The following is a 24913-nucleotide window of genomic DNA, read 5'->3' as shown; positions in this document are numbered from 1 at the left end:
GAGAGAGAGGAGAGAGAAAAAAAAAAAAAAAAATCTCAACTCCAGATACACTTCAATCTTGATTTCCTCTTCCTATATACAATATATGCAAATGTATACATAAATATAAAACAATCCATACACATAAACAAAGTGCATGATAAACACTGACACTAAAGCATGAACTTGTGTACGTGTACATACCAATTTCACTGAGTAAATATCATCATTTAATATTACCTGTTTTTAATCAAATTTAATTTAGTCACTAAGATCACTGTACTTTTCATCTTCTGATGTTGATTCTGAAGTTAGAAGTGAATCATCTGACAATTCAAGATCAGAATCATCATCTAACTTTGCTGCAGCAGCTTCCCTTAATTTCTTCTTCTTTTTCTTTTTTCTTTCAGAATTTTGTTTAACGTACATGTCTATTATTCGTTGTATTTCTTTCTGTTCTTGGGCAGCATCTATTTTCCCTGGACCCTGAGAATCAGAATCCTCATCACTCCCACTTATTTTCTCCAGTCCAAGCTTATTACTTCCACCTTCACTACTATCTTTCTTCCCTTTTTTTTTCTCTTCTTTTTTTTTCGTTGCTAAGGCAATGGCTTGACTTATGTCTGGGTCAGAATGAAGACCTGCAATAGCTTTGGAGGCCTCACTACTTGCTTCTTTTTCTGCTCGTTTCATCAGTAATTCAACCTGTAACATACATGAAAATACTCTTAGTAATTTCAGTCAATTTCTTCAACTGCTCTTTGATAAGCATAAAAAATTAATGCAAGAGCTTTCACAAATAACTGATGTAATGTCTATAAGAATATATATTACATACATACATACATACATATACCAAGGCTTTTTCCCCCTTCCAAGGGAGGTAGCCAAAAAGGGAAAGGCATAAAAACACTCCCACCCATTTCATCCCTAAATACACTCCACACCCCTCCCACCCTCCCTCTCATCTGAGCACCTCCTGGATGACGGGTCATCCCTGCACCCTGCCCACCGCCCTGGGTCAGAAGCAGTGTCGCAAGACACAGCACATCCACAGCACGGCCGCTTCATTTAATCGGCGACCCCCCCCTCTCTGTCCCCCCTTGCATATAAGGAGAGGACGGGGAGAAATCCCTTCGGGCTGCGTCAAAATTTACTCACACATACTACACCCCCCCCACCCCCCCGCCCATTCCTCCTCATGCAATCACAACATCATCCATATACAACCATTCTCCACTCACCTCTGTCTTCCGTCCTCTCCCTTCCTTCCTCAACAGACATTCCCCTCTTCCCCAAAGCCCCCTTCACCCCATCCATCCACCTCATCCTAGGACGTCCCCCTCATGTTCACTCCCTCCACATCTGCCTTCCATACCTCTTTCTCAGATATATTACATATATATATATATATATATATATATATATATGTTTGCTGACGATACTGTGCTTGTGGCAGGATCAGACGAGGGATTGAGGAAGTTAGTGGCAGTCTGGGAAGGTGTGTGAAAGAAGGAAGCTGAAGGTAAATGTGGGCAAAAGAAGGTGATGGGATGTACAAGGGGAGAGAGTGGCAGCAAACTGGAAGTGAGTATTAAGGGAGAGAGACTGAAGGAAGTGGATAGTTTTAGATACTTGGGTGCGAATGTGGCAGGAGAGGGAGGAGTGGGGGTGGAGGTAGAATGTAGATTGAGAGAAGCGAGTAAATGCCTTGGGGGATTAAAAAGTGTAATGAGAAATAGACATTTGGGAATGGATGCTAAGAAGAGATTGTATGAAGGAGTGATTGTGATGACAGCACTGTATGGGGCAGAAGCATGGAACATAAGAGAGGAAGAGAGGAGTTTGAATGTGTTTGAGATGAAATGCCCGAGAAATATGATAGGGATTACTAGGCTAGATAGAGTGAGAAATGATGAGGTGAGGAGAACAGGGAGTGGAAAGGGGGAGATAGGGTTGATGAAAGAGTATTAGGATGGTTTGGACACATGGAAAGAATGAGTGAAGAAAGATTAGTAAAAGAGGTGTGGAAGGCAGAGGTGGAAGGAGTGAACATGAGGGGGTGTCCTAGGATGAGATGGATGGATGGGGTAACAGGGGCATTGTGAAAGAGAGGAGTCTTTCTCCTCTTTTGCTTTTGTAATGGGTTCACTTCTCAAGGAATAGTTTAAGGATGATCTTTAGCCACTATTGCCCATTTCCAGTACTTTGCATTTTATGGTATTGAACTTCATTTCCCATTCTTGACTCCATGCAAAATTTGTCTAGATCTTTTTGCAATAGTCTACTGTCCTCCTCATTTTTCACTCTTCTCATGATTTTTGCATCACCAGCAAACATGTTGGTATAGTTTGTTGTTCCTTCTATCATGTTACTGATAGACAAACATTATCGGTGCAAGGAGTGAACCTTGTGGAACTCTGCTCATTGTTGCTCTCCATCTTGACATCTTATCTTTTACTACTGTCCTCGTGTATCTTTCAAATAATCTTTCATCCATTCTAGTAGTTTACAACTCAGTCCTCCAACATGTTCCAATTTCCACACAAGTCAACTGTGAGGTACCATCAAACTTCTCTAGGTCCAGGTACACACAATCCACCCACCACTCTCTTGCTGCACATAACTCTCAAGTAAAAGCTTAAAAGGTTTGACACATATGACCTTCCAGATCTGAAGCCAAATTGACTGGCTGTCAGAATGTTCATCTTTTCAAGATATTTGGTTCATCAATCTTTCACAATCCTTTCACATAATTTCACTATTATGCTGGTCAGTGGTCAACAGGTATTGAAAATGCTGCCCATGTTAGGGCCACCACATGCAGGTACCCAGCATTGGTCCCAATGGTGTGATAGAGGAAGTTAATGCGAGTGTGATTGGCAGATTAGAGATGGTTAGAGAGACTGGAGGGAAGTGGGAGATGAATCGGTTGTTGTCTGGTGATGACACTGCACTTATGACTGGGTGAAAGGAGGGTCTGAGGTAATTAGTGGCAGAGCTTGAGAAGGTAAATGTGGGTAAAAGCAAGTAGACGAGATATACAAGAGGTGAGGGTGGCAGTAAGCAGGAGATAAGTCTTCAAGGAGAAAGTTTAGAGGAAATAGATTGTTTTAAATACTTGGAGCTGCATATGGCAGGGAATGGAAGAGTGGGGGTGGAGGTAAATTGTAGAGTGAGGGAAGCAAGTAAGTCTTGGGAGAATGGAAAGTGTCATGAGAAATAAGTATCTGAAGATGGATGTGAAAATATTACTACATTGACATTCCTTTCCTCCTGAAACTCTAAGCACTCATTTAAATCTATTCAAAAAGCCTCCCATTCCTCCACACACTTTTCACTACCAGGCCCATATGCGCATACAGACACCTTCCATCCCAATTTCATCTTCATCCACATTAACCTTGAAGATACTTCCACTCCATCACATGCTTTCCTATCTCATCACTTACCAGCAGAGCCACCCATTCCCTCCCTTGCCCCCTCCTCACTTCTTACACCTTCCCCACCACACTCCTAAACTCAAAATCACCCCTCCCTTTCAACTTGGTTACATAGTCTATTAATGACCTAACAACCATGCTTCTGTCCACCACCCTCTTCCATGCATACTTATCCTTGGCTCTCTTCTTAAACACTTCCTAAACCTACATCTATTGGCTCATCCCCTACTCTAGCATTGAGATCCCCTAACATCACTACATTCACATTCCTCCAAAACTCTTATTTGAATCTATCCAAAAAGCCTTTCTTATAAACTTTTCTCACTACCAGGTCAATATGCACTCACAAAACCCACATCCCTCATATCAGTTTCACCTTTGCCCACATTAACCTTGAAGACGCTCCCCTCCACTCCACCATACGCTTTCCTATCTCATCACTTACCAGCAGGGCCACTCCTTCCCTCATTTGTCCCCTCATCACTCCCCACCACACTCCCAAACTCAAAGTCACCTATCCCTTTCAACTTACTCCTACATCTTAACACATCCATCTTCCTTCTCACAAACATACTGCCAATCTTCCCTTTTACTCTCATCAGTACCATAACAATGCACATGACTCAAGTTTTAGGGTTCTGGTTGGAGTTCTTCCAGATCCCCTTATGACTTGAATTCTACTAAGATACACATACAGAGCTGGATCCCTAGTCTCACCACTCTGTCCCACTTGGTTGCCTTTTATGACTCCCATGGGAATCATGGTGGCAGAATTCTTCCCCCACCCCTACCATAAGGGAGAAGACATGGAGAGTCCTAGATGTGGTATACGACAATTTCAAGGGAACAGTATAAAAATGGGGAAGTTGTAGTACAAAAGTATCACTATTCCTTTATGAGTAAAGATTTAACAAATTTGCTGTTCCAGTCCATACAGGCACCCCAAAACAGTCTCTTAAGTCATATCAATACTAATGTTCTTAAAATCTTACCTCATCTAAATTCATATTGCTGACATCTTCCCCAATATCTTCTTCATGTGGCCATGCAAAGGACACTGGTGCATGTGATACTTTAGTTGATTTTGCAGGAGAGTCCACCCCTTTCAGTTTTGCCAACCTGCCCTCTATCTCTACACAAGGGTCTGGAACTTTGGAGTCTAAATATACTTCCTCCATTACCTGGGAAATAAAAAATAAAAATAAAAAAAAACATACACATGATCGAAAGGAGAAAGGTATTGTGCAGATTCAATTACCTTGCTGAAATTGTAAATACTACACATGTGCAGGTTGAAGTACCTAGTTTTAAATACAGCACTATGCACCATTTATATGGAGCATGTACATATATACACCTACCAAATTTTTTTTTTTACTCTTACAATATAAGGGTGCCATGTCAAAGCACCAATCTTATACTTATTCCACACCCCTCCAAAAATGTATTTGTTATCCCTTGTATCTTAGCTCCTCATGGATGAAAGGTCACCCATGTCTCTCTCCACATTGCTGAGTCATAGGCAGACACAGCACTTCTACAGTAGGGCCAAAGAGCCAGAGTAGGTTTACCTCTACTGCTACACAACAATGTAACTCCCCTCCTCATCAACTTGAAAAATATGTAGTCAAGAAGAAATATCTTTGGACTATTTCCAACCATTCACTCCCATCTTTTGCATTCTTTCTTCCCTGCTTGACAGACACTATTTTTGCATCCAATGCCCTCTTCACCTGTCCACTTCATTCTTGCTCTTCCCCTCAGGTTCCCTCTATTTACATCTGCTTTCCACATTTTTTTGCTAGTCTTTCCTTGCTCATTTTTTCCATATGCCCAAACTATCTCAGTATTCTTTGATCAATTTTATCTGAAGGTATAGGGTACAAATGGAAATTAGGCACTAGGGATCTATTTGTTTCCCCTGGTCTATCTTGTGGGACCTGTAACCTTCAGGTAACTAGTAACAGCAGAAGGGGATTTATTGGATGTAGAGAAGGATAGGGAGGCTTTAATTATGGCACTGAGAAATGCCAGAAAAATGACTGTGATGTGAGATGAGAATGCTAGAGCTATTGGAAAAAATAGAAAGAGCACTGCTGTCCATTTTGTGGGGCCACCATAAGCAGGTACCCATCTTTGGTCCTTTTATGTGTATATGGACAGGGTGATATGGAAAGTAAATATAAGGGTACTAGGCAGGGGAGCTAGTGAGAACAGAGGCAAATGAAGTGGAATATGAGCCAGTTGTTGTTTGTGGATGATATTGTACTTGTAGCTAAGTTGGATGATTGACTAAAACAGTTAGCAGCAGTTTAGGAGGGTATATGGGAGGAGGAAGTTCAAAGGAAATGTGGCAAAAGTAAGATGACATGTACATGGAGTGAAGGTGGCAGTGGGCTTGGGATGTGGTTAGAGAGTGATTCTAGTGGAAGTACATACATACATATACCAAGGCTTTTCCCCCCTTACTAGGGAGGTAGCCAAAAAGGAAAAGGCATAAAATCATTCCCACCAATTCCATCCCTGAAAACACTCCACACCCCTCCACCCTCCCTCCCATCTTAGCACCTCCTAGATGACGGGTCATCCCTGCCCCTTGTCCACTGCCCTGGGTCAGAAGCAGTGTTGCAAGACACAGCACATCCACAGCAAGGCCGCTTCATTAAATCGGCGACCCCCCTTCTCCGTCCCCCCATATAAAGGAGAAGACGGGGAGAAATCCCTTCGGGCTGCGTCAAAATTTTGCTCACACACACTACCTCACCCCCCATCCCCCCGTCCATTCCACCTCATGCATCACATCTTCCATATACAACCATTCTCCATTCACCCGTCTTCTGTCCTCTCCCGTCCTTCCTCAACAGACATTCCCCTCTTCCCCAAAGCCCCCTTCACCCCATCCATCCATCTCATCCTAGGACGTCCCCTCATGTTCACTCCCTCCACATCTGCCTTCCATACCTCCTTTACTAGTCTTTCTTCACTCATTCTTTCCATGTGTCCAAACCATCCTAATACTCTTTCATCAACCCTATCTCCCAACTCCCTTTCCACCCCTGTTCTCCTCCTCACCTCCTCATTTCTCACTCTATCTAGCCTAGTAACCCCCATCATACTTCTAAGACACTTCATCTCAAACACATTCAAGCTCCTTCTCTCTTATGTTCCATGTTTCTGCTCCATACAGTGCTGTTGGCACAATCACTCCTTCATACAGTCTCCTCTTAGCATCCATTCCCAAATTTCTATTCCTCATTACACTTTTTAATCCACCAAGGCATTTACTCGCTTCTCTCAATCTACATTCTACCTCCACCTTTACTCCACCTTTTCCTGCCACATTTGCACCCAAGTATCTAAAATTATCCACTTCCTCCAGTTGCTCTCCCTTAATGCTCACTTCCAGATTACTGCCACTTTCACCCCTTGTACAAGTGGGAAGTTTTAAATATTCAGGATCACATAAAGCATGGAATGGAGGAATGGAAGTATCAGTGAATTAAAGAGTATGGGAATCAAGAAATATCTGGAGGGAATAAAGTGTTATGAGAAATGGGTATCTGGGGTAAAACACAAAGAGAAGATTGTATGAGGGAGTGATTATGCCAGCAGAGACTTGGAACTGGAGGTATGCTAAAAGGAAGAGCCTAAATGTGTTTGAGATGAAATGTTTAGGAAGTATGGTAGGACTATGAGGGTGGATAGAGCGAGAAATAAGGAATTGAAATGAGAGCTGGCTGACAGGGTTGATCAAAGAATACAGAGATGGTTTGAGGATATGGAAAGAATAAACTGAAGAAAGACTAGCAAAAAGAGTATGGAAAATAGAAGTAGATGGAAGGAACTTGAGCAGATGAGCAAGAATGAGGTGGATGGAGAGGATGAAGCAGGACTGGATATAAAAGTAATGTCTGTCGAGCAAGGAAGAGAATACAAAAGATAAAGAGTGGATGAAGAATGATTGTAAATGGATGAGGACATGATGCAGCCCAAAGGAATGGTCTTTGTATCTGCTTCATAATTTTCTTGGATGGGCGAGGGTGGAGGGTTACCATATAGTGAAGCATACATACATACATATATACATATACCAAAGGCTTTTTTCCCCTTACACGGGGGGGGGGTAGCCATATAATCAAGCAGTGGGAGCAAAGCAGCTCTGGATGTAGAGCCCTGCTGTGGAAATGCTATCTTGCTTCAGTACCTTTAACCTCAGCAGTGTGCTAGAGGACAGGGATGACCCTTACTCCATTAGGTGCTAAGATGTGAGGGACAACAAATGTGTTTTTGGATGGGTGTGGAATGGGGGTAGAGTGGGTGTATGTTTTGATTTGCCCATCCCCCTTGTATGGGGGAAAAGAAGATGATGATGATGACGATGCTAATGTGATGATAATGATGATCTTTAAACTGTCTGGCTGAGCACTCCCTTCTCCCTGAGGAACGCCATAGATGGAACAGGGGTTTCCCATAAATCCTACATAGAGTACCTGCTGTGTTGTTGATGTGCATAACTGTGTACAGTACAGTTTTCCATAATCTGTTGAATAGTATGGAGTGAAGTGTTACATCCTGGACAGATATCCACGATGCATTCCTCCATTCACCTCTGGTAACTAGGAAGGGCTGAATGGTGGCCACACCACAGCCTGGCAAGGTGGACTCTGTCCTCTCAAGGGAGAGGAGATTCAGAGGGATGGAAGTGAGGGGGTCTGGCATGTAGTAGTGTGGGGTCTTTTGGTCTGTTGATGGAGCAATGAGTGATATGATTATGGATATGCTTCTGGAGGCTGGTATCTGTTGGTTGTGGAGGAAGAGAAGAGACTAGTTGTGTGTAATATAGGTATTTGGGTGTTGTTTGATGTTTTATGGTATGTGTGGGTGTTTTGCCATGTGACGCAGTGGGTGGGCTGTGTTTGTGGAGGCTGTGGCAAGTTTTTGTGTGCCTCTTATATCAGTATGATTCCTGACTTTGAGGACTTTTATGGTGTACATGGTCTGTAGGCATTGTATAAGTACATACATACATATACCAAGGCTTTTTCCCCCTTACAAGGGAGGTAGCCAAAAAGGGAAAGGCATAAAATCACTCCCACCCATTTCATCCCTGAATACACTCCACACCCCTCCCACCCTCCCTCTTATCTGAGCACCTCCTGGATGATGGGTCATCCCTGCACCTTGTCCACTGCCCTGGGTCAGAAGCAGTGTCGCAAGACACAGCACATCCACAGCAAAGCCGCTTCATTAAATCGGCGACCCCCCTCTCCGTCCCCCCTTGCATAAAAGGAGAGGACGGGGAGAAATCCCTTCGGGCTGCGTCAAATTTTGCTCACACATGCTACCCCACCCCCCATCCCCCCGCTCATTCCACCTCATGCAATCACAACATCATCCATATACAACCATTCTCCATTCACTCCTGTCTTCTGTCCTCTCCCGTCCTTCCTCAACAGACATTCCCCTCTTCCCCAAAGCCCCCTTCACCCCATCCATCCACCTCATCCTAGGATGTCCCCTCATGTTCACTCCCTCCACATCTGCCTTCCATACCTCTTTTACTAGTCTTTCTTCACTCATTCTTTCCATGTGTCCAAACCATCCTAATATTCTTTCATCAGCCCAATCTCCCAGTTCCTTTTCCACCCCTGTTCTCCTCCTCACCTCCTCATTTCTCACTCTACAGTGCTCGACAAAAGTTCGCGGCGCCTCAGCGAATCTAAACAAAAATGTTATTAATCATTATATTTATTGGATTTTTACTCACCTAATACTTGGTTGGGAGTCCTTTGCGCTTTAACACAGCCTCAAGACGACGTGGAAGTGAAGCAGCTAGGTTGTGGAGGGTTGTAGGCTCAAAATTATCCCAGATTTCCTGAATGGCTGCCTCGAGCTTGGGTATAGAGCTGACATCTTTGCCTTGTAACCTCTTCTTTATAATGTGCCACAAATTTTCAATTGGGTTCAAATCAGGGCTATTAACTGGGCTATTACCTGGCCAGTCCTTTATAAAGTAGAAGTCTTTCTAGGGCGTCCTGAGCGTGGTTTGTGAGCAGGCATAATGTCATCTGGCAAATCTCTTGCACGTGCATACCACTTCCTCACTGTAGACTTTGCACAGCTTAACTGTTCACTTATTTCCTTCATTTTCTTGCCTGATTTACGTAGAGCAATGATCTGGGCTATTAACTGCTTGCTTCTATAAGCTGCATCGGCCATGGTAAGGTCACAGGATTGGAGCTACCAAAAAAAAAATGTACCGCAGACACTGCCTGCTCACAAACCACGCTCAGGACGCCCTAGAAAGACTTCTACAAGGGCAGATACCATCATAAAACGAACTCTAGAGGCATCTCATCGTAAGACAGCAAGGGTAGTGAAGGAACAGAAACCCTGGGGTGTTTGGTGAGGTGTCTGTGAGGACAGTGTCACAAAGGGTGCATGAGCTTGGGTACGTGAGTCACCAGCCTGTTGCTAAGCCACTTGTCACCAAGAAGCAGAAAGCCAGAAGGATTGAATTTGCCAAGAAATACTCTCACTGGACTGAGGACGACTGGCTTGACGTTTTGTGGTCTGACGAGGCCACCTTCAGTGTCACCTGTAACCGTGGTGCAAAGGTGTACCGGCGACATGGAAGTGACCCGCTTGACCCTCGGTACGTCAAGGGTACTGTCAAATTCCCTGATACTTTAATGGTGTGGGGCTGTTTCAGCGGCAAGGGCTTGGGGTCATTAGTAGTGTTACCCAAGAACTTAAAAGTGAACCAAAACGTGTACTTGGAGCTTCTGTGTGAAAATTTACCTGAATCATTTGAAAAAACAGGTGCCACAGTTTTTCAGCAGGACGGTGCCCCCTGCCACACTGCTAAATCCATCACTACTTGGCTCAACGACTGTGAAGCGAACTTTATAAAGGACTGGCCAGGTAATAGCCCTGATTTGAACCCAATTGAAAATTTGTGGCACATTATAAAGAAGAGGTTACAAGGCAAAGATGTCAGCTCTATACCCAAGCTCGAGGCAGCCATTCAGGAAATCTGGGATAATTTTGAGCCTACAACCCTCCACAACCTAGCTGCTTCACTTCCACGTCGTCTTGAGGCTGTGTTAAAGCGCAAAGGACTCCCAACCAAGTATTAGGTGAGTAAAAATCCAATAAATATAATGATTAATAACATTTTTGTGCATTTTTGTTTAGATTCGCTGAGGCGCCACGAACTTTTGTCGAGCACTGTATCTAGCCTAGTAACCCCCACCATACTTCTCAGACACCTCATCTCAAACACATTCAAACTCCTTCTCTCTTCTTCTCTTATGTTCCATGTTTCTGCCCCATACAATGCTGTTGGCACAATCACTCCTTCATACAGTCTCCTCTTCGCATCCATTCCCAAATGTCTATTCCTCATTACACTCTTTAATCCACCAAGGCATTTACTCGCTTCTCTCAATCTACATTCTACCACCACCTTCACTCCACCTTTTCCTGCCACATTTGCACACAAGTATCTAAAACTATCCACTTCCTCCAGTCGCTCTCCCTTAATGCTCACTTCCAGTTTACTGTCACTTTCACCCCTTGTACATCTCATCACCTTGTATAAGTGCAGCCTGTAATTATCTTTTGGGCTTTGTTCTTTATTGTCTGTAGGGTGTTGTGGTGTGTAAGTGTGGTTTGAGGCCCACACAGGGCTTGCATCAATCAACATTGAGCATATATATTGTCTGTTGAAGGTTAGGTTGTTGACAGGTTTTGATAATAAGATTCCCTCTGACATCTTGCAGGACCATCACTAACAGGTACCTGTTCTGCTGCCTTCCATCTCACCTTTCCCACCTCCTTATTACAACAGTCCCCAAGGATAAAAGTACTGGTAAATGCTGATGAAATATCAATAATCCTACAGACAACACAAGATAAAGCTTTGAAAATAATAAAAGGCTGCACTTAACCCCTTCCATACGGTGCCGCACACGTAGGCGTCATGGGGAGCGAGTGTATTCGCGAGGCTGCCATATCGGCGTCTTGATTATATTTATTGTAGTCGCCCCTCCATAATGACATTCTTTCTAATTCTTTTGTAGTCGCATTTTCTATGGTTATCAAAATTCACGGGTGAAGAGAGAACGATCGATATAAGCGGTGACTATATTTTATGACGCGAGTATTATTACGACACGTCGTACGGCTGGCATTGGCTGCTGCCACTGAGATCTAAGTCCATGACGCCTACGTGTGCGGCACCGTATGGAAGGGGTTAAGCAATACAAACAGAACATCTACACAGAAACTAAAATATTTTCCATGAGAACAATAGGCACAATGTTCTATGCCAGAATCTTCAAACCCACCCACTCCTCACATTATATCACAGGCACAGTCTACCATATACAACATAAAGACAGCCTTAGCAGTATTCTACTTTCAAGATTAAAACAAACTCTATTAAGCGAGTGACTTATGGGCTGAACCAGTGGCCCAGGGTCATCTACAATAGAGAACTAGGGCAACAAATTAACAGTGACAACTCTTTTCTCACCTGTGTAAGCAAATCCTTTGACTGCTCTACCCGAGTCCTGGTTTCTGGGCGGGAGTATGCTGCAGCTGCAGCCGACATGCGTGTAGAGTTCTGAGGTAACCCCTTTAACTGGGCCAAGCGTGCTGCCATTTCATCTTCACTAGGAACCTTTTCAGGGGTTTGCTTCAAGTTCTCAAGTCTCTGTGCTATCTCAAGGTCTGCCTTTATTACAGGAAAAACAAGGTTAAACATACATATTAAATCAGCACAAAAATATATACAGCTGAGGGCTTTGTCATCATTCAAAATTAATGTTAAGTTTTCATTGGCAATATGTGATATGTTATTGGACTAACCTAATATGCATGTATTCAGCTTACTTAACCACTAAATGCAATGTTGAGAGTATCAAACACATACCTTGTACAACTTCGCAAAACAGCATGTATATCAATACCAACCTATAATATGCCAAGACACATGCAAAATGCCCCATATTCAATCATACATAGAAAACACAAAACACCTCATTTCATACTGCCCAGCCCTAGCTTTATCCAGACAACATATCCCTTCCATGGGTGACTTATAGGCCCATCCAGCTAAGATGTGCCTCCTTATGAAGGATTTTACGAAACATGGAAATCAATCAATTAATCTGGTCCTGGTGTGGCAGCATTTATGTTGTAAGACCACCCCTAAACCCCCAGAAGGAGTTGGGGGCCAAACCGTTACAAGAAACCCTTGTCACCCTGAAGAGGTACAAATCCCTGGGAGCAGAATACCCATACACACCAGGAAACATCAAAACGCACACAAATACCCTCTTCTCTTCCTCCACAACCACCAGATACCTGCCTCAAGAAGCATATCTATAGTCATATTACTCCCTGCTCCATTGACAGACTGAAAGACAACATCTATCCCTCGGAATCCTCTCTCTCCCAAGAGGACAGAGTCCACCTGACCAGACTGTGGTGCAGCCACCGACCAGCCCTTCTAATGACCAAAGGCAGATGGATGAACAGATCATAGATATCTGTCCAGGATGTAACACTTCACCCCATACTATTCAACACATTATGGAAGTCTACATTGTACACAATTATGCATGCCATCAACACAACATATACTCTATAAGGGATTTATGTAAAACTCCGTTCTAACTGTGGCATTCCATTGGAAGAAGGGACTGCTCAGCCAGTCTAGAGAATGTTATCATCATAATCAATCAATCCATCCATTGCTGTTGATCTCTCTAGCACCTGTGACCTCCACAAGACTGGCTACAGCCTCTGGGTGGGACCACAAGTCAATAAGAGCAAAGATATTGGGTTGCTATCTGGGCATTGTTAGTGTGGGGGAATGGAGATGTTATGTACCTTCTGTGTACTGGTTCCATCTAGGGAAGTATGAATCTTTGGCCAGACATCTTTGCATTCATCCCAATTACATATTTCTCATGACACTTTTCATTTCACCCAGATATTTACTTGGTCCCTTTTCTCTACAAATCAACTCCACATCCACTACTCCATTCTCTGCCACATACAACTCCAGATAAATAAAATAACCACTTCTCCAAGCCTCTAATTCAACACATTCATGTTCAATTAGGCCATCATCATTCCTTGTACAAAACAACAGACTACAATCTGAGCCATTTCAGAGCTCAAATTATCATCCATAAAAGCCTATTGGACTGGTTCATATTTTGAATAATACTAAATACGAATAGAATTTTTCTTGGTAAAACTGGGAATGATCGTGATGGAAATTACTTGGGAACCTACCTTGGACAATGTTGCTAGTTCCTTATGAGGGCCAGGATATATGGTTATTGGCGCTTGTTTAGGTGCCGAGATCATACTTAAGCTTTGTTCCAAAGAGGTCTTTGACATCTGCTTCTTAACAGGGCTTCTCTTTGGGTCAGCCATTCTTTGTTCTGTCAACAAAAACAAAGATTTGCATATTCGTTATGGAGAGAAAAAAAAAAAAAAAAAAAAAGTCACCGTCCTAGCCTCCCGATAGGGGTGTGTGTGTGACATTAAACCATATCAATCAAAATCAACCATTCCACTCCCATCCTGTGATAAGTGAGAAACCCTTGTTAGGGCAGAGCCAATGTTGGGTCATCTCCCCATCTGGCCAGGGTTGTCAAAGAGCAATGCAGCAAGCCAAGCCTGTAGCAAGGGCCCTGGGGATTGAACTCATGACCTCCAGCTCATGAGGTCAAGACTGGGCTACTGCATGGCCCTCTATACAAATATTAAATTATTATCATACACAACAAGGAGCTCTTCCCCCTTATAAGAGAGGTAGCCAGCTAAGACATGCACCTACCCCCACCCATTCCACTCCCATTTATCATTCATTTGTGTCCCTCTTCTCTTAGCTCCTCATGGGTGAAGGGTCATCCCCTTTTCCTGCCTAATGCTGGGTCAGAAACAATGCAGTAAGACACAGTACATCCACAGCAGGGCCAGCAACTTCATTTAAATGGCAGCCCTCCCTACTCATTCCCTCATGCAAAAAAATAAAGACATGGAGAAATCCTTTAAGGCTGAGTCAAATTATTATCCACATATGACACCTATCCTGTCTCCTCCCTTCCCTGCTCAACAGGCATTCCCCTTTTACTCAATACCCCTTTCACCCCATCCATCTCGCCTTCTGGTTCATCCATCCACCATTGCTTTTCACACTCTTTTTGCTAATCTTTCCTCACTCATTCTTGCCATGGGCCCAAACCACCCCAATAATCTTTCATCAGCCCTATTTGCTAACTCCCTTTTCACACCCACTCTCCTCACCTCTTTCCTCATTTCATCCATCTTCACAAGGGTTAATATAGTGTAATCTAATACTGCTTAATAGCTGATTTTACTTAACACAACCATTACATAAGAATTACAAAATACATAATTAAAAAAATTATCTCTGCATGAAATGTTACAGTGTATGCACATATCAAAGAATAGTACTATTTCTGTAAATTACAACTAGGTAAATACAATTACATTCATGACACATGAAAACTAATCAAAAATACATTGTATATCACAGAGGATTCTCAGCCACTCTTTGTTCTAGAGTGAATAAAATTAAGGATCTGCATGATATCTAATTTTAAACATCAAACAACAAAGGCCGATTTATCATAACCAGAAAATGTTCAAAATTAGATTTTGCTTCACATTACAATCATTACATTACAATTATAAAAGTAATTGTTTCAAAGCTGAGCTCTGTATAAAGTACTGATATGTACACAATATTACAGTAAGACTGAGACGAACCAAAACTGTTCTTCAGGCTTATCAACTAAATTGAAGCATACTGCTAATTGTGGATAAAAATTTTGAGGAAGCATCAACTCAAGCTGAAATAATGAATTAAATCTAAACATCTTTTTTCACTAAGGAGAGCAATTTTGTACATATAGAATGAGGATATGAGCAATAATATTAGGTAAGAGGATATAAAGACTAAAGTGAAAGTAGTCACCTAATTGTAATTTAAAAGAAAGGAGCCATGCTCACGGGATTCTGTCTCCTACTTTCCAGTTTGTCATGCCTAGTTTATCATACCTACCTATGGTTCCAACTTGGTTTATATCCTTAATTTTCAATTATCGAGTTTAGATCTGAATTCAAGATTTGTTCTAGCTTGGGCTATATCACCTAAACTATTCCAAATACTTATACGTCTATATGGAAAACGGTATTTCTTCACATCTTTTAGACATGTACTCCTCCTTAATTTGTTCTCTTGATGTCTTACAGTCCTCCAATTCCCAATCAAGATCTCTTCTGTCAATATAGCAACCTGAATACTGTAATTATATCACTTCTTTCTCCTCAATCTTCCAAAGCTGGCAGACCCAAAACTTTTTGGTTAAAATAGGGGATTCTTTCTCAGATCAACAAGCACCTAATACCCTCATCTCTATGATTTTGCTGAAATTTGGTATATGGGTAGTTTAGAGCTCTAAACACATCTCTGAAATTTTAAGGTCAGATATTTTGAGGTCATATTAGAGGTTACTAACATTTGGCAACCAATAACTAGGGTAATATAAGTCATAGCTATATAAATGTATATATATTTAGAATTAGAAAAAGACAGAATCCAAATATCAGAGTATTAGAAATCTGGGTTGGAAAGAAAAGAAGGAAAAGAAAAGAAAAAAAAAAAATCCAACTTCAGCAAAAATTTGAGGTCAAGATTCGACCCCTGGGGTATCAAAATTGAAGGAGAGAGAAAAAAAAAAAAAAAAAAAAAAAAAAAAAAAAAAATGAAGGCATGCTTTGGCTATTTGGATAAAAAAAAAAGTTAATGCTAGTATTTTTTATATAATTAACACATAACTGAAAACTATGTACAGTTGACTGACAACATATAAATATAGCACTCACTTATGTGTTAATTATATGAAAAATACTAGCATAAACAAAAAAATTTTTTTTACCGATTCTAATAGCCAAGGCTTATGCCTTCATTTTTCTCATCCACAAAATTCTTTCAATTTTGATACCCCAGTGGTCAAACCTTGACCTCAAATTGGTATTATTTTAGTTGTGCACACCTACACAATATAGCATTAGAAAATTAAATATTAATTTTGTAAATTATAATACATGAACATAATATGCAATTTTCTTGGAGGAAATAAATACTGTAACAAAAAACCCTGCTACAAGCAAATCTTCTAATGAGCGAAGCCACTAGGATATTTACCTAGTTGTATTTACCTAGTTCTATTTTGCGGGGAAGGGGAGCTATGCTCGTGTTGTCCCGCCTTTGTATCTTGCAGTGTCTAGTTTGTTTTTAAACTCATGAATGGTTTTTGCGCATACTATTTCATTGTCCAGTTTGTTCCAAGTGTCCAAAACTCTATGAGGAAAACTGTTTTTCTTCAGTTCTCTTCTATAGCTATGTTTTTTGATTTTCTTTCCATGTCCTCTTGTGTTTCTTTTGTCCCAGTTAAGTAAGTTCTCACTATCGAGTACCTCTGTGCCTTTCATGATTCTGTAGATGGTCAATAGGTCACCTCTCTCTCTTCTTTGCTCCAGTGTCGGTAACTCCAGTTTAGCCAATCTCTCTTCGTATGATAGGTTTGCAAGTGCAGGTGCCATTTTTGTAGCTGCTCTTTGGATTCTTTCTATTTTCTTTATATTCTTTTTGGTACTGGGGGACCACAATGTCGCTGCATACTCTAGTCTAGGCCTTATCAATGTAACCAATATTTTTTTCATCATGTCTTCGTCCAAGTATGTAAACGCCACTTTTATTGATCTTAGCAAGTTGTAAGTCTCCCCGACAATTTTTGTTAATCTGTATATCATAGGACAAGTCGTTCGTGGATAATTACTCCCAAAACTTTTTCGGATCCTACTTTCTTTACTTCTTTGGTTTCCAATTGTATATTTTCCTGATATTCTGTTTTTGCTTTTTCCAAACTCCATTATGCTACACTTCTTAGTATTAAAGTCCACTTCCCATTTCTGACTCCAGTTCCATACCCTATTTAGGTCTTCTTGCAGTGCTTCACAGTCCTCATCAGTTTCTATTTTCCTTAGCAGTTTGGCGTCATCGGCAAAGAAGCTCATGTAGCAGTTCACGTCCTCATCCATGTCATTCATATAGATAGCAAACATTATTGGTGCCAGCACAGATCCTTGCGGTACTCCACTGATCACCTCTTTCCAGTCTGAATATTTTTCTCTGAGCACTACTCTCATCTTTCTACCAGTCAGAAAGTCCTCTATCCATTTTAGTAGGTTTCCCTGTATTCCTCCTATGTGTTCCAGTTTTTTTAGTAGTTTTCTGTGTGGTACTTTGTCAAAGGCTTTTTTGCAAGTCTAGGAATGCACAATCAGCCCATCCATTTCTTTTCTTGCACTATGTCTATTAGTCTTGAGTAAAAGCATATTAAGTTTGTGGAGCATGATCTTCCTTGTCTGAATCCGAATTGTCTTGGGTTTAATATGTCATTGTCTTCCAGATGTTTTACCCATCTATTCTTGATTATTTTCTCACAAATTTTGGCAATGGTGCTTGTTAGTGATACTGGCCTATAGTTGGTGGGTTCTTCTTTGTTTCCTCCTTTGTGTATTGGTACAATGTTAGCGTTTTTCCAGTCCTCGGGTATCTTTCCTTCTTTGAGTGAGCTGTTTATTAAGATGTGTATTTTGTCTGTTAGTTCTTCTTTGCACTCCTTTAGAATCCAATTTGCAATACCGTCCGGGCCATATGATTTTCTGACATCCAGCCTTGATAAATGTTCTGATATTTCCTTTAGTGATGCTGTAAACTCATTCATGAGGGGAGATTTCTTGTTTTTGTCTATGTCACAATTCGGTATTTTCTCTCTGGTGAAAACAGATTTAAAGTGATTGTTCATGACTTCGGCCATCTCTAAATCTTCTGTGTATTCTATGTTTCCTTGGCATAGTTTCACCAATTCCTGTTTGTTTTTAAGTTTACCATTCACATACCGATAGAATAGTTTGGGTTGCTCTTTGCATATGTCTATAATATCCTTCTCATGGTTCCTTTTCTCCTCTCTTCTCACATTAACATACTCATTTCTATAGTTAACATAAATTTGCCATTTGCTTTGTTTTTTGTCTTTTCTCCACTTTTTCCAAGCTTTGTCCCTTCTGTCTTTTGCCTCACTGCATCTTTTGTTGAACCAACATTTAATGTACTCTCTCTCTCGCTTTTGTCTTGGTACATGCCTGTTTACCCCTTCATTGTAGTTTTCCATCAATATATTCCATTTTCTCTTCCACTGCTGTTTCTTCCCTGTAAAATATTTCCCAGTTTGCATTCCGGAAGAATGTCTTTAGTTTTGTAAAAGTCTGTTTTGTTGTACTTCAGTCTTCCTTTCCTATGCTTTTCGTTCCTCTCTATGTCTATTTCTTCCTTTAGTATAGTTTCGATGAGTACATGGTCACTCTTTCCAATTGGTGTCTCATACTGGACTTTATGCACTATTTCAGGCTCTGTTGTAAAATATTAGATCTAGACCAAATGCCATGTTGGTCTGTCTAGTCCAGTCACTGTAGTTAGATGATGGCTTTCATGTTTTGGACTGGGTGTTCTCGAACTCCAGGTGATGTTAATAAGCACTGTTACAAAGACAATATGGCTTCCTTGGACTTTATGAGAGAACACGGGGTTCTGCCATCATCTGTTAATTGACCGAGATACAATAATAATCAGGCCATCAGCATCAGTGATGACGACGATGACCCGGATTATCTTTAGAATTTGAGGTACCGAATTACTAAATATAGGTTAGGTTACTTAGGTTAGTTATGTTAGGTAGGTCACGTTAGACAAATTTATCATCCTTTCATTTCTTTGACCTCGATATCTATCAAAACAAACATGGCGTATCATTCAACCACTGCGATTTCGTTCATTAGTAAATAGGTCTTAAATTTTTTGTTATTGATTTCTGCCAAGAAAATCTCATATTACATTGATGTATTATGTCCATTTTAATTTTTTGTCTATCTTACTGAGAATGGCCCATAGAAAAATATCATACTTTAATTTCTGACCTCAGCATCTACCAAAATAAAAATGGCATTTCAAGTCACAGTGGCTACGTTAATTTGTACATCATTTTCAACAACTTTTTCTGTTATCGATTTCTGCCAAGAAAAACATGTATTACATTGATGTATTGTAATTAATATTAAGTTTTCTATTGCTATATTGGGTAGGTCACTCCTAAAAATTTACTAACAATTGCTCACCCTTCTTATTTTCTTCTTCCTTTTATTCCTTGGTTGAGAGCTAATATCCTTCACCCAGTCAATTGTTCCATCTTATCCTTCACCTTTCCTGATCCCAAACATTTGGTCCACCTTCTCCTTAACCTTTCCTAGTATTCAGTGAGTTCCCTCTCACCCTCCATCCCCCAATCCTTTTACTTAATCTCAATCATGTGTATGTATTACAACTTTGTATTTGAAAAAACTGTAACAAGCGAAATAACATACTAATAAAGGCTCCATCCTCATGAGGTGTTTATTTCAATAGATCAACAACATATACTAGCACCTTGTGGTGACGAAATTTGTGGAACATCAATCATGGTTCGTAGTAATAGTAATGGTTCGTAGTAATAGTTAAGAGGCTAGGGAGCTATGGCTCATAGGTTGCCTCTTCTCATAAAAACTTTCATGTAGTTGTCATAGTTATTTTTGAATGCATTTACACTTGAACTGGCAACTACACTTTCAGGAAGGCTATTCCACTGGTTTATCACTCTGGCGTTGAAAAAGTTGTTCCTTTTCGTTGTTCGGTGCTGTGGTTTTATAAGCTTCATGTGATGTCCTCTTGTTTGAACCTGAGTATTAGTTGTAGTTGCTGCCACCTTGAAAAACTGGTCTGCATCTATGTTTTCATAATGGTTAAGTATTTTGTACACTTCAATCATGTCGCCCCTACTTCTCTCCTCCAGTGTAGTAAGACCCAGCCTCTCTAGTCTCACTTCATAGCTTAGGTCACTCAGTTCGGGGACAAGTTTGAATGCTCGACGTTGTATTTTTTCAAGCCTCTCAATGTCCCCTCGGCCCTGTGGAGACCAGGCCTGAACTGCATATTCCATCAGTGGTCGTACCAGACCCAGGTATAAGGATTTAAACATTTCAATGTTCATATAGGTAAATGTGCTTCTTATTCTCCCCAGCATCTGGTTGGCCTTAGCAGCAACTTTAGATACATGAGTGCCTGGTTTTAGGTCACTTGTGATGGTTACTCCCAGGTCTTTCTCAGAGGTTGTGGTGTTCAACTGCACTCCTGCCAAGGTGTAACTGTGGCCTGGATTTTCCCTTCCTACATGCATCACACCGCACTTCTTTTCATTAAAACTTAAAAGCCACTTGAGACTCCACTCCTCCAGTTTCTCTAAGTCACCTTGCAGAATTATTGCATCATCTGATGCCCTGATTTTCCAATATATCTTTGCATCGTCTGCAAAAAGCTTCCTATTAGATCTCAAATTATCCAGGATGTCATTCACATAAACTAGGAAAAGAACAGGTCCCAGGACACTTCCCTGCGGAACTCCACTCCAGACTTGCCTCCAGCCGCTGAGTTCTCCCTTGACCACCACCCTCTGTCTTCGATCTTGTAAGAAGCCCCTAATTCAGTTACATAATTGTCCTCTGATTCCTAGAGCTTGTAGTTTGGCAATAAGTCTTTTGTGTGGAACAGTATCAAAGGCTTTCCTACAATCTAAATATACAACGTCCACGCTTCCCCGTTCATCAATGGTAGTCTCAAGCTCCTCTAGGTACTCTAATAATTGGGTAAGGCACGATCTTCTCGCCCTAAAACCATGTTGGTGTTGACTGAGGATGTTGTTGGATTCAAGGTGTTCCACTAGGTCTTTCCGAATTAGCTTTTCTAAGACTTTGCAGGGTACAGAGGTAAGGCTCACAGGTCTGTAATTTAGGGGGTCAGTTTTTCTTCCATTTTTGAAGATTGGAGTAATATTTGCTAAACACCAGTCTGTAGGAACACTTCCAGTCCTGAGAGATTCTCTGAAGATACACCACAGGGGAAAAGCAAGACTAGCGCAACATTCCTTTAGGACAGTTGGGTGGACTCCATCAGGGCCTGGTGCTGATGGGCTTTTCAGCTTACTCATTTCTTCTTTGACATCATTGACTGAGAATGCGGATAGCCTAAGCTCTGTACCATTAAAAATAGCAGTGATCTCGGGTACATTCCCTTCTTCACGTTGAAAAACCTTCTGGAATTCACGGTTCAAGAGTTCTCCAGCTTCTTGGTTCGTGGCGGTGAGTGAGGCATCATCCTTTTCTAGTTGTGTTACCTCCTCCTTTATGGTAGTTTTGCTCCTAGCATAGGCATAAAAAGTTTTAGGGTTTGTTTTAGTTTCCCGAGCAAGGTCTTGTTCAAATAAGAATTTAGCCTCCCTAACTGCCGTGGTGCAAATGTTTCTTGTTCTGCAATAGTGTTGGTATCTGTGTGTTGTCTTCCTCTTTATGTATCTTTCCCATGCTTTCTCCTTAGCCTCAATTTTCCTCTTTAAAGACACTGTCATCCACTTCGGTTTCCTCAAAAATGGTTGCACATGGAACTTGGGTATGTACATTTCAGTAGCTTCTTTGTAAATTTGGAGAAATGTATTCCACATAACTTCCACAGGTTTGTCCATTAGCAACTCGTTCCAGTTAATGTTAGTCAGGTACTGATTCATTCCTTCATAGTTACCTCGTAAGTAATTCCATTTGGTTGTCCCTTCTACATTAATATCACTTTCTAACCTAAAATTAAACAATATCACAGCATAATCACTTGCCCCTATAGGGGCCTTATAATGTATCTCCTCTAGTTCAAGTTCACTCTTGGAAAAGGCAAGGTCAAGGAGGGATGGTGTGTCGTTTCCTCTTACTCGCGTAAACTGAGTAATGTGCTGGTGTAAGAATGCATCTTGACAGGCATCATAAAATTTCATTTGCCCACTTTCAGGTCCCCCATTTATAGTGTGGTTAATCCAATCAATTTCCTTGAAATTAAAGTCCCCGCACAGTAGTGTCTGGTGTGCACCTGTGTTGCTCATCACTCTAATAGCTTCCCTTACTCTGGCATTATACTCTGCTGAGGATCCTGGAGGTCTGTATAAACATCCAAGAAGGAGTTTCTTTTTCCCGATGTGAACTGTGCTGACAACTGCCTCAATATTGCCCCTTAGGGTCTCACTAAACACCGACCAAAGTCGACCAACGCCGACCAAAACCACACAATGATGGTTTTTGCTCAAATGCATAGTTTATATATAAAAAATAGTATATGGTTGCATTATTTGACCTATTTTCTATAAAAATGTGTGATTTCCATGTAAAATGATCAAAGAGAAGTTACGTTTTTATCCTCTGCAAAATTACCAACCGGCAACCAACGTCGACCAAACCCAAACAAAGACTGCTTTTGCTCAAATAACAGAAACGTAACTTCTCTTTGATGATTTTACATGGAATTCACACATTTTAAAGAAAATAGGTCAAATAATGCAACCATATGCTATTTCTTACATATAAATTATGCATTTGGGCATAAACCGTCATTATGTGGTTTGGTCGACGTTGGTAATTTTGCAGAGGATAAAAACATAACTTCTCTTTGATGATTTTACATGGAAATCACACATTTTAAAGAAAATAGGTCAAATAATGCAACCATATGCTAATTTTTATTTAAAATTATAAATTTGAGCAAAAGCCGTCATTGTTTGGGTTTGGTCGGCGTTGGTTGCCAGTTGGTAATTTTGCAGAGGATAAAAACGTAACTTCTCTTTGATGATTTTACATGGAAATCACACATTTTAAAGAAAATAGGTCAAATAATGCAACCATATGCTATTTTTTATATATAAATTATGCATTTGAGCAAAAACCGTCATTGTATGGTTTTGGTCGGCTTTGGTCGGCGTTGGTCGACTTTGGTCGGCGTTTAGTGAGACCGGCCCCATATGTTCTCTTCCACTACTACTGATGAGAGTGCCTTATGAATCATAATGACCACTCCTCCCCCGTTTGCATCCCGGTCCCTTCTGAATATGTTATACTTACTTGTGTTCAAGTAAGTGGATGATATGTCAGATGGTTGCAGCTTGGTCTCTGTTAAAAAAATTACATGAGCTTTAACTTGATCTATAACTAAAGCTAATGAGTCACTTTTCACACAACTATTTACACCATCAATGTTTGTATATACACATCTTAGGGTGGTTAGTATCTCCTTGGAGGCTGGTTCTCGTCGATTCTCATCACTCTCCCTCTTTTTATTATCCATTTTTTTCCTGGCTCCTGTTCCTGGTCATTTTTTTTTTAAATCTCTTACTTTCACAAGGTCTGCATGTTTCTTTCTCTCGTTCAGGGTTCTGTCTGGCATGATGGTAATGTGTTTTAGGTTCCCGTGCTCTTTTAAGTTCCTGCTGGCCTTCAACATAGTCCATTTAGTATCCTCGTTGTCCAGGACAACTTTGAGGAGCCTGGGACTCTGAGATAATGTGCCTGAACCTCTGCTATTTGACCCAGCATCAATTCATTTATACATCATTCCCCATGTAAGGTTCTCTAGATATAATAATAATGATTACTTTCATGGGATGCACAAGAAGAGAACTTCAGTGCTCATACTCATATTGTGGGTATTAGTAAATTTTTGTCTCACCCACTTCCACAGCAACTTGCAAGGATGGATGTTATGTTAGGTGAGTTGTTTGAATGATTAAGAATGAGGAGAAAAACATGTTTCATGAAAAAATAGTGGGCAAGATGAATCTCCACAAATTCCTTTGTTGTACATGTTTGCAGTCCTCCAATTTCATTGGCACGAGCCACTGCTGATTGCATTCCATAGTTTCACTAGTCTGTGGTTCTGTGGCAATATCATATGTAGAAGCTTTGTTGTGATTACGTACTTGTACATTACGAAGTCAAAACCTAGTACCTACCAATATTTGGTGTGGATAAATCCTAAACTAAAGCCATTTTCCTACATATTTGTATCAACTTTTGTCCTGCAGCTTTTGTTAATTATATATTTAAGATACTCGAGACATGACGGTGATACAGTGATCTTAATTTACCCAATATCTTTATTACTCTCCTATACCAGGTCACACGCAGTGATCAAAACACTATAATCATGATACAATAACCCTCTGAATGATATAGGTTATCTTTCTGGAAGGTATAACAATATATGACTAAGAGATGCACCAATTGTGTGATAAACTAGTAACAAATAAATTTGTTTTAATTACCTCGACTGCAGTCCACATACAAATTTACCAATTCGTGTGACGAAATCTGCTTCTTCCTTACTCACTCTGCTGACTCAGGCGCAGAACAACAACAGTGTTTACTTGGACGAACACACACCGCTAAATTCAATATACTCTGTGTATGTAAGAGCATAT

General features: G+C 40.8%; 2 protein-coding genes across 4 annotated transcripts; both read right to left on the bottom strand.

Moving 5' to 3' along the window:
• Positions 1-18: 18 nt before the first annotated feature.
• On the bottom strand, positions 19-24913 carry LOC143038866 (uncharacterized). Of its 3 annotated transcripts, XM_076208511.1 has the most exons (6): positions 24758-24849; positions 23559-23606; positions 13734-13885; positions 11962-12162; positions 4415-4603; positions 19-684 (listed from the first exon to the last, which is right to left on the bottom strand). In XM_076208511.1, the coding sequence occupies exons 3-6, from the start codon at positions 13875-13877 to the stop codon at positions 241-243; spliced, it is 978 nt and encodes a 325-aa protein (XP_076064626.1). In that variant the 5' UTR covers positions 13878-13885; positions 23559-23606; positions 24758-24849; the 3' UTR covers positions 19-240. The 3 variants fall into 3 exon arrangements, with proteins under 3 accessions (XP_076064626.1, XP_076064625.1, XP_076064627.1); XM_076208510.1 differs by lacking the exon at positions 23559-23606 and having other exon boundaries at positions 24758-24913; XM_076208512.1 differs by lacking the exons at positions 23559-23606; positions 24758-24849 and adding an exon at positions 24446-24468.
• Positions 20111-23944, bottom strand: LOC143039046 (uncharacterized). Its single transcript, XM_076208896.1, has 4 exons — positions 23830-23944; positions 23559-23606; positions 21118-22659; positions 20111-20934 (listed from the first exon to the last, which is right to left on the bottom strand). The coding sequence occupies exons 1-4, from the start codon at positions 23942-23944 to the stop codon at positions 20111-20113; spliced, it is 2529 nt and encodes an 842-aa protein (XP_076065011.1).

The sequence above is a fragment of the Oratosquilla oratoria genome, chromosome 25 (assembly GCF_046742065.1).
Source record: "Oratosquilla oratoria isolate Oo_2021 chromosome 25, ASM4674206v1, whole genome shotgun sequence".
Classification (NCBI taxonomy): domain Eukaryota; kingdom Metazoa; phylum Arthropoda; class Malacostraca; order Stomatopoda; family Squillidae; genus Oratosquilla; species Oratosquilla oratoria.
Note: the sequence above shows the minus strand (reverse complement) of the source record. Positions and strands in the feature narration are given on the sequence as shown.

Bases quoted from the DNA above. Each gene is read 5' to 3' on its own strand.
- LOC143038866 (XM_076208510.1), bottom strand. From the start codon at position 13,877: ATGGCTGACCCAAAGAGAAGCCCTGTTAAGAAGCAGATGTCAAAGACC. The intron at 4,604-11,961 runs GTGAGAAAAGAG...TTTATTTCCCAG, and splicing joins CAAAGGATTTGCTTACACAG to GTAATGGAGGAAGTATATTT. The intron at 685-4,414 runs GTAAGATTTTAA...TGTATGTTACAG, and splicing joins GCAATATGAATTTAGATGAG to GTTGAATTACTGATGAAACG.
- LOC143039046 (XM_076208896.1), bottom strand. From the start codon at position 23,944: ATGGACTATGTTGAAGGCCAGCAGGAACTTAAAAGAGCACGGGAACCT. The intron at 23,607-23,829 runs GTAAGAGATTTA...TTTTTTTAACAG, and splicing joins AACATGCAGACCTTGTGAAA to AGACCAAGCTGCAACCATCT. The intron at 20,935-21,117 runs GTAACTGAATTA...AGCTTTTTGCAG, and splicing joins AGGAATCAGAGGACAATTAT to ACGATGCAAAGATATATTGG.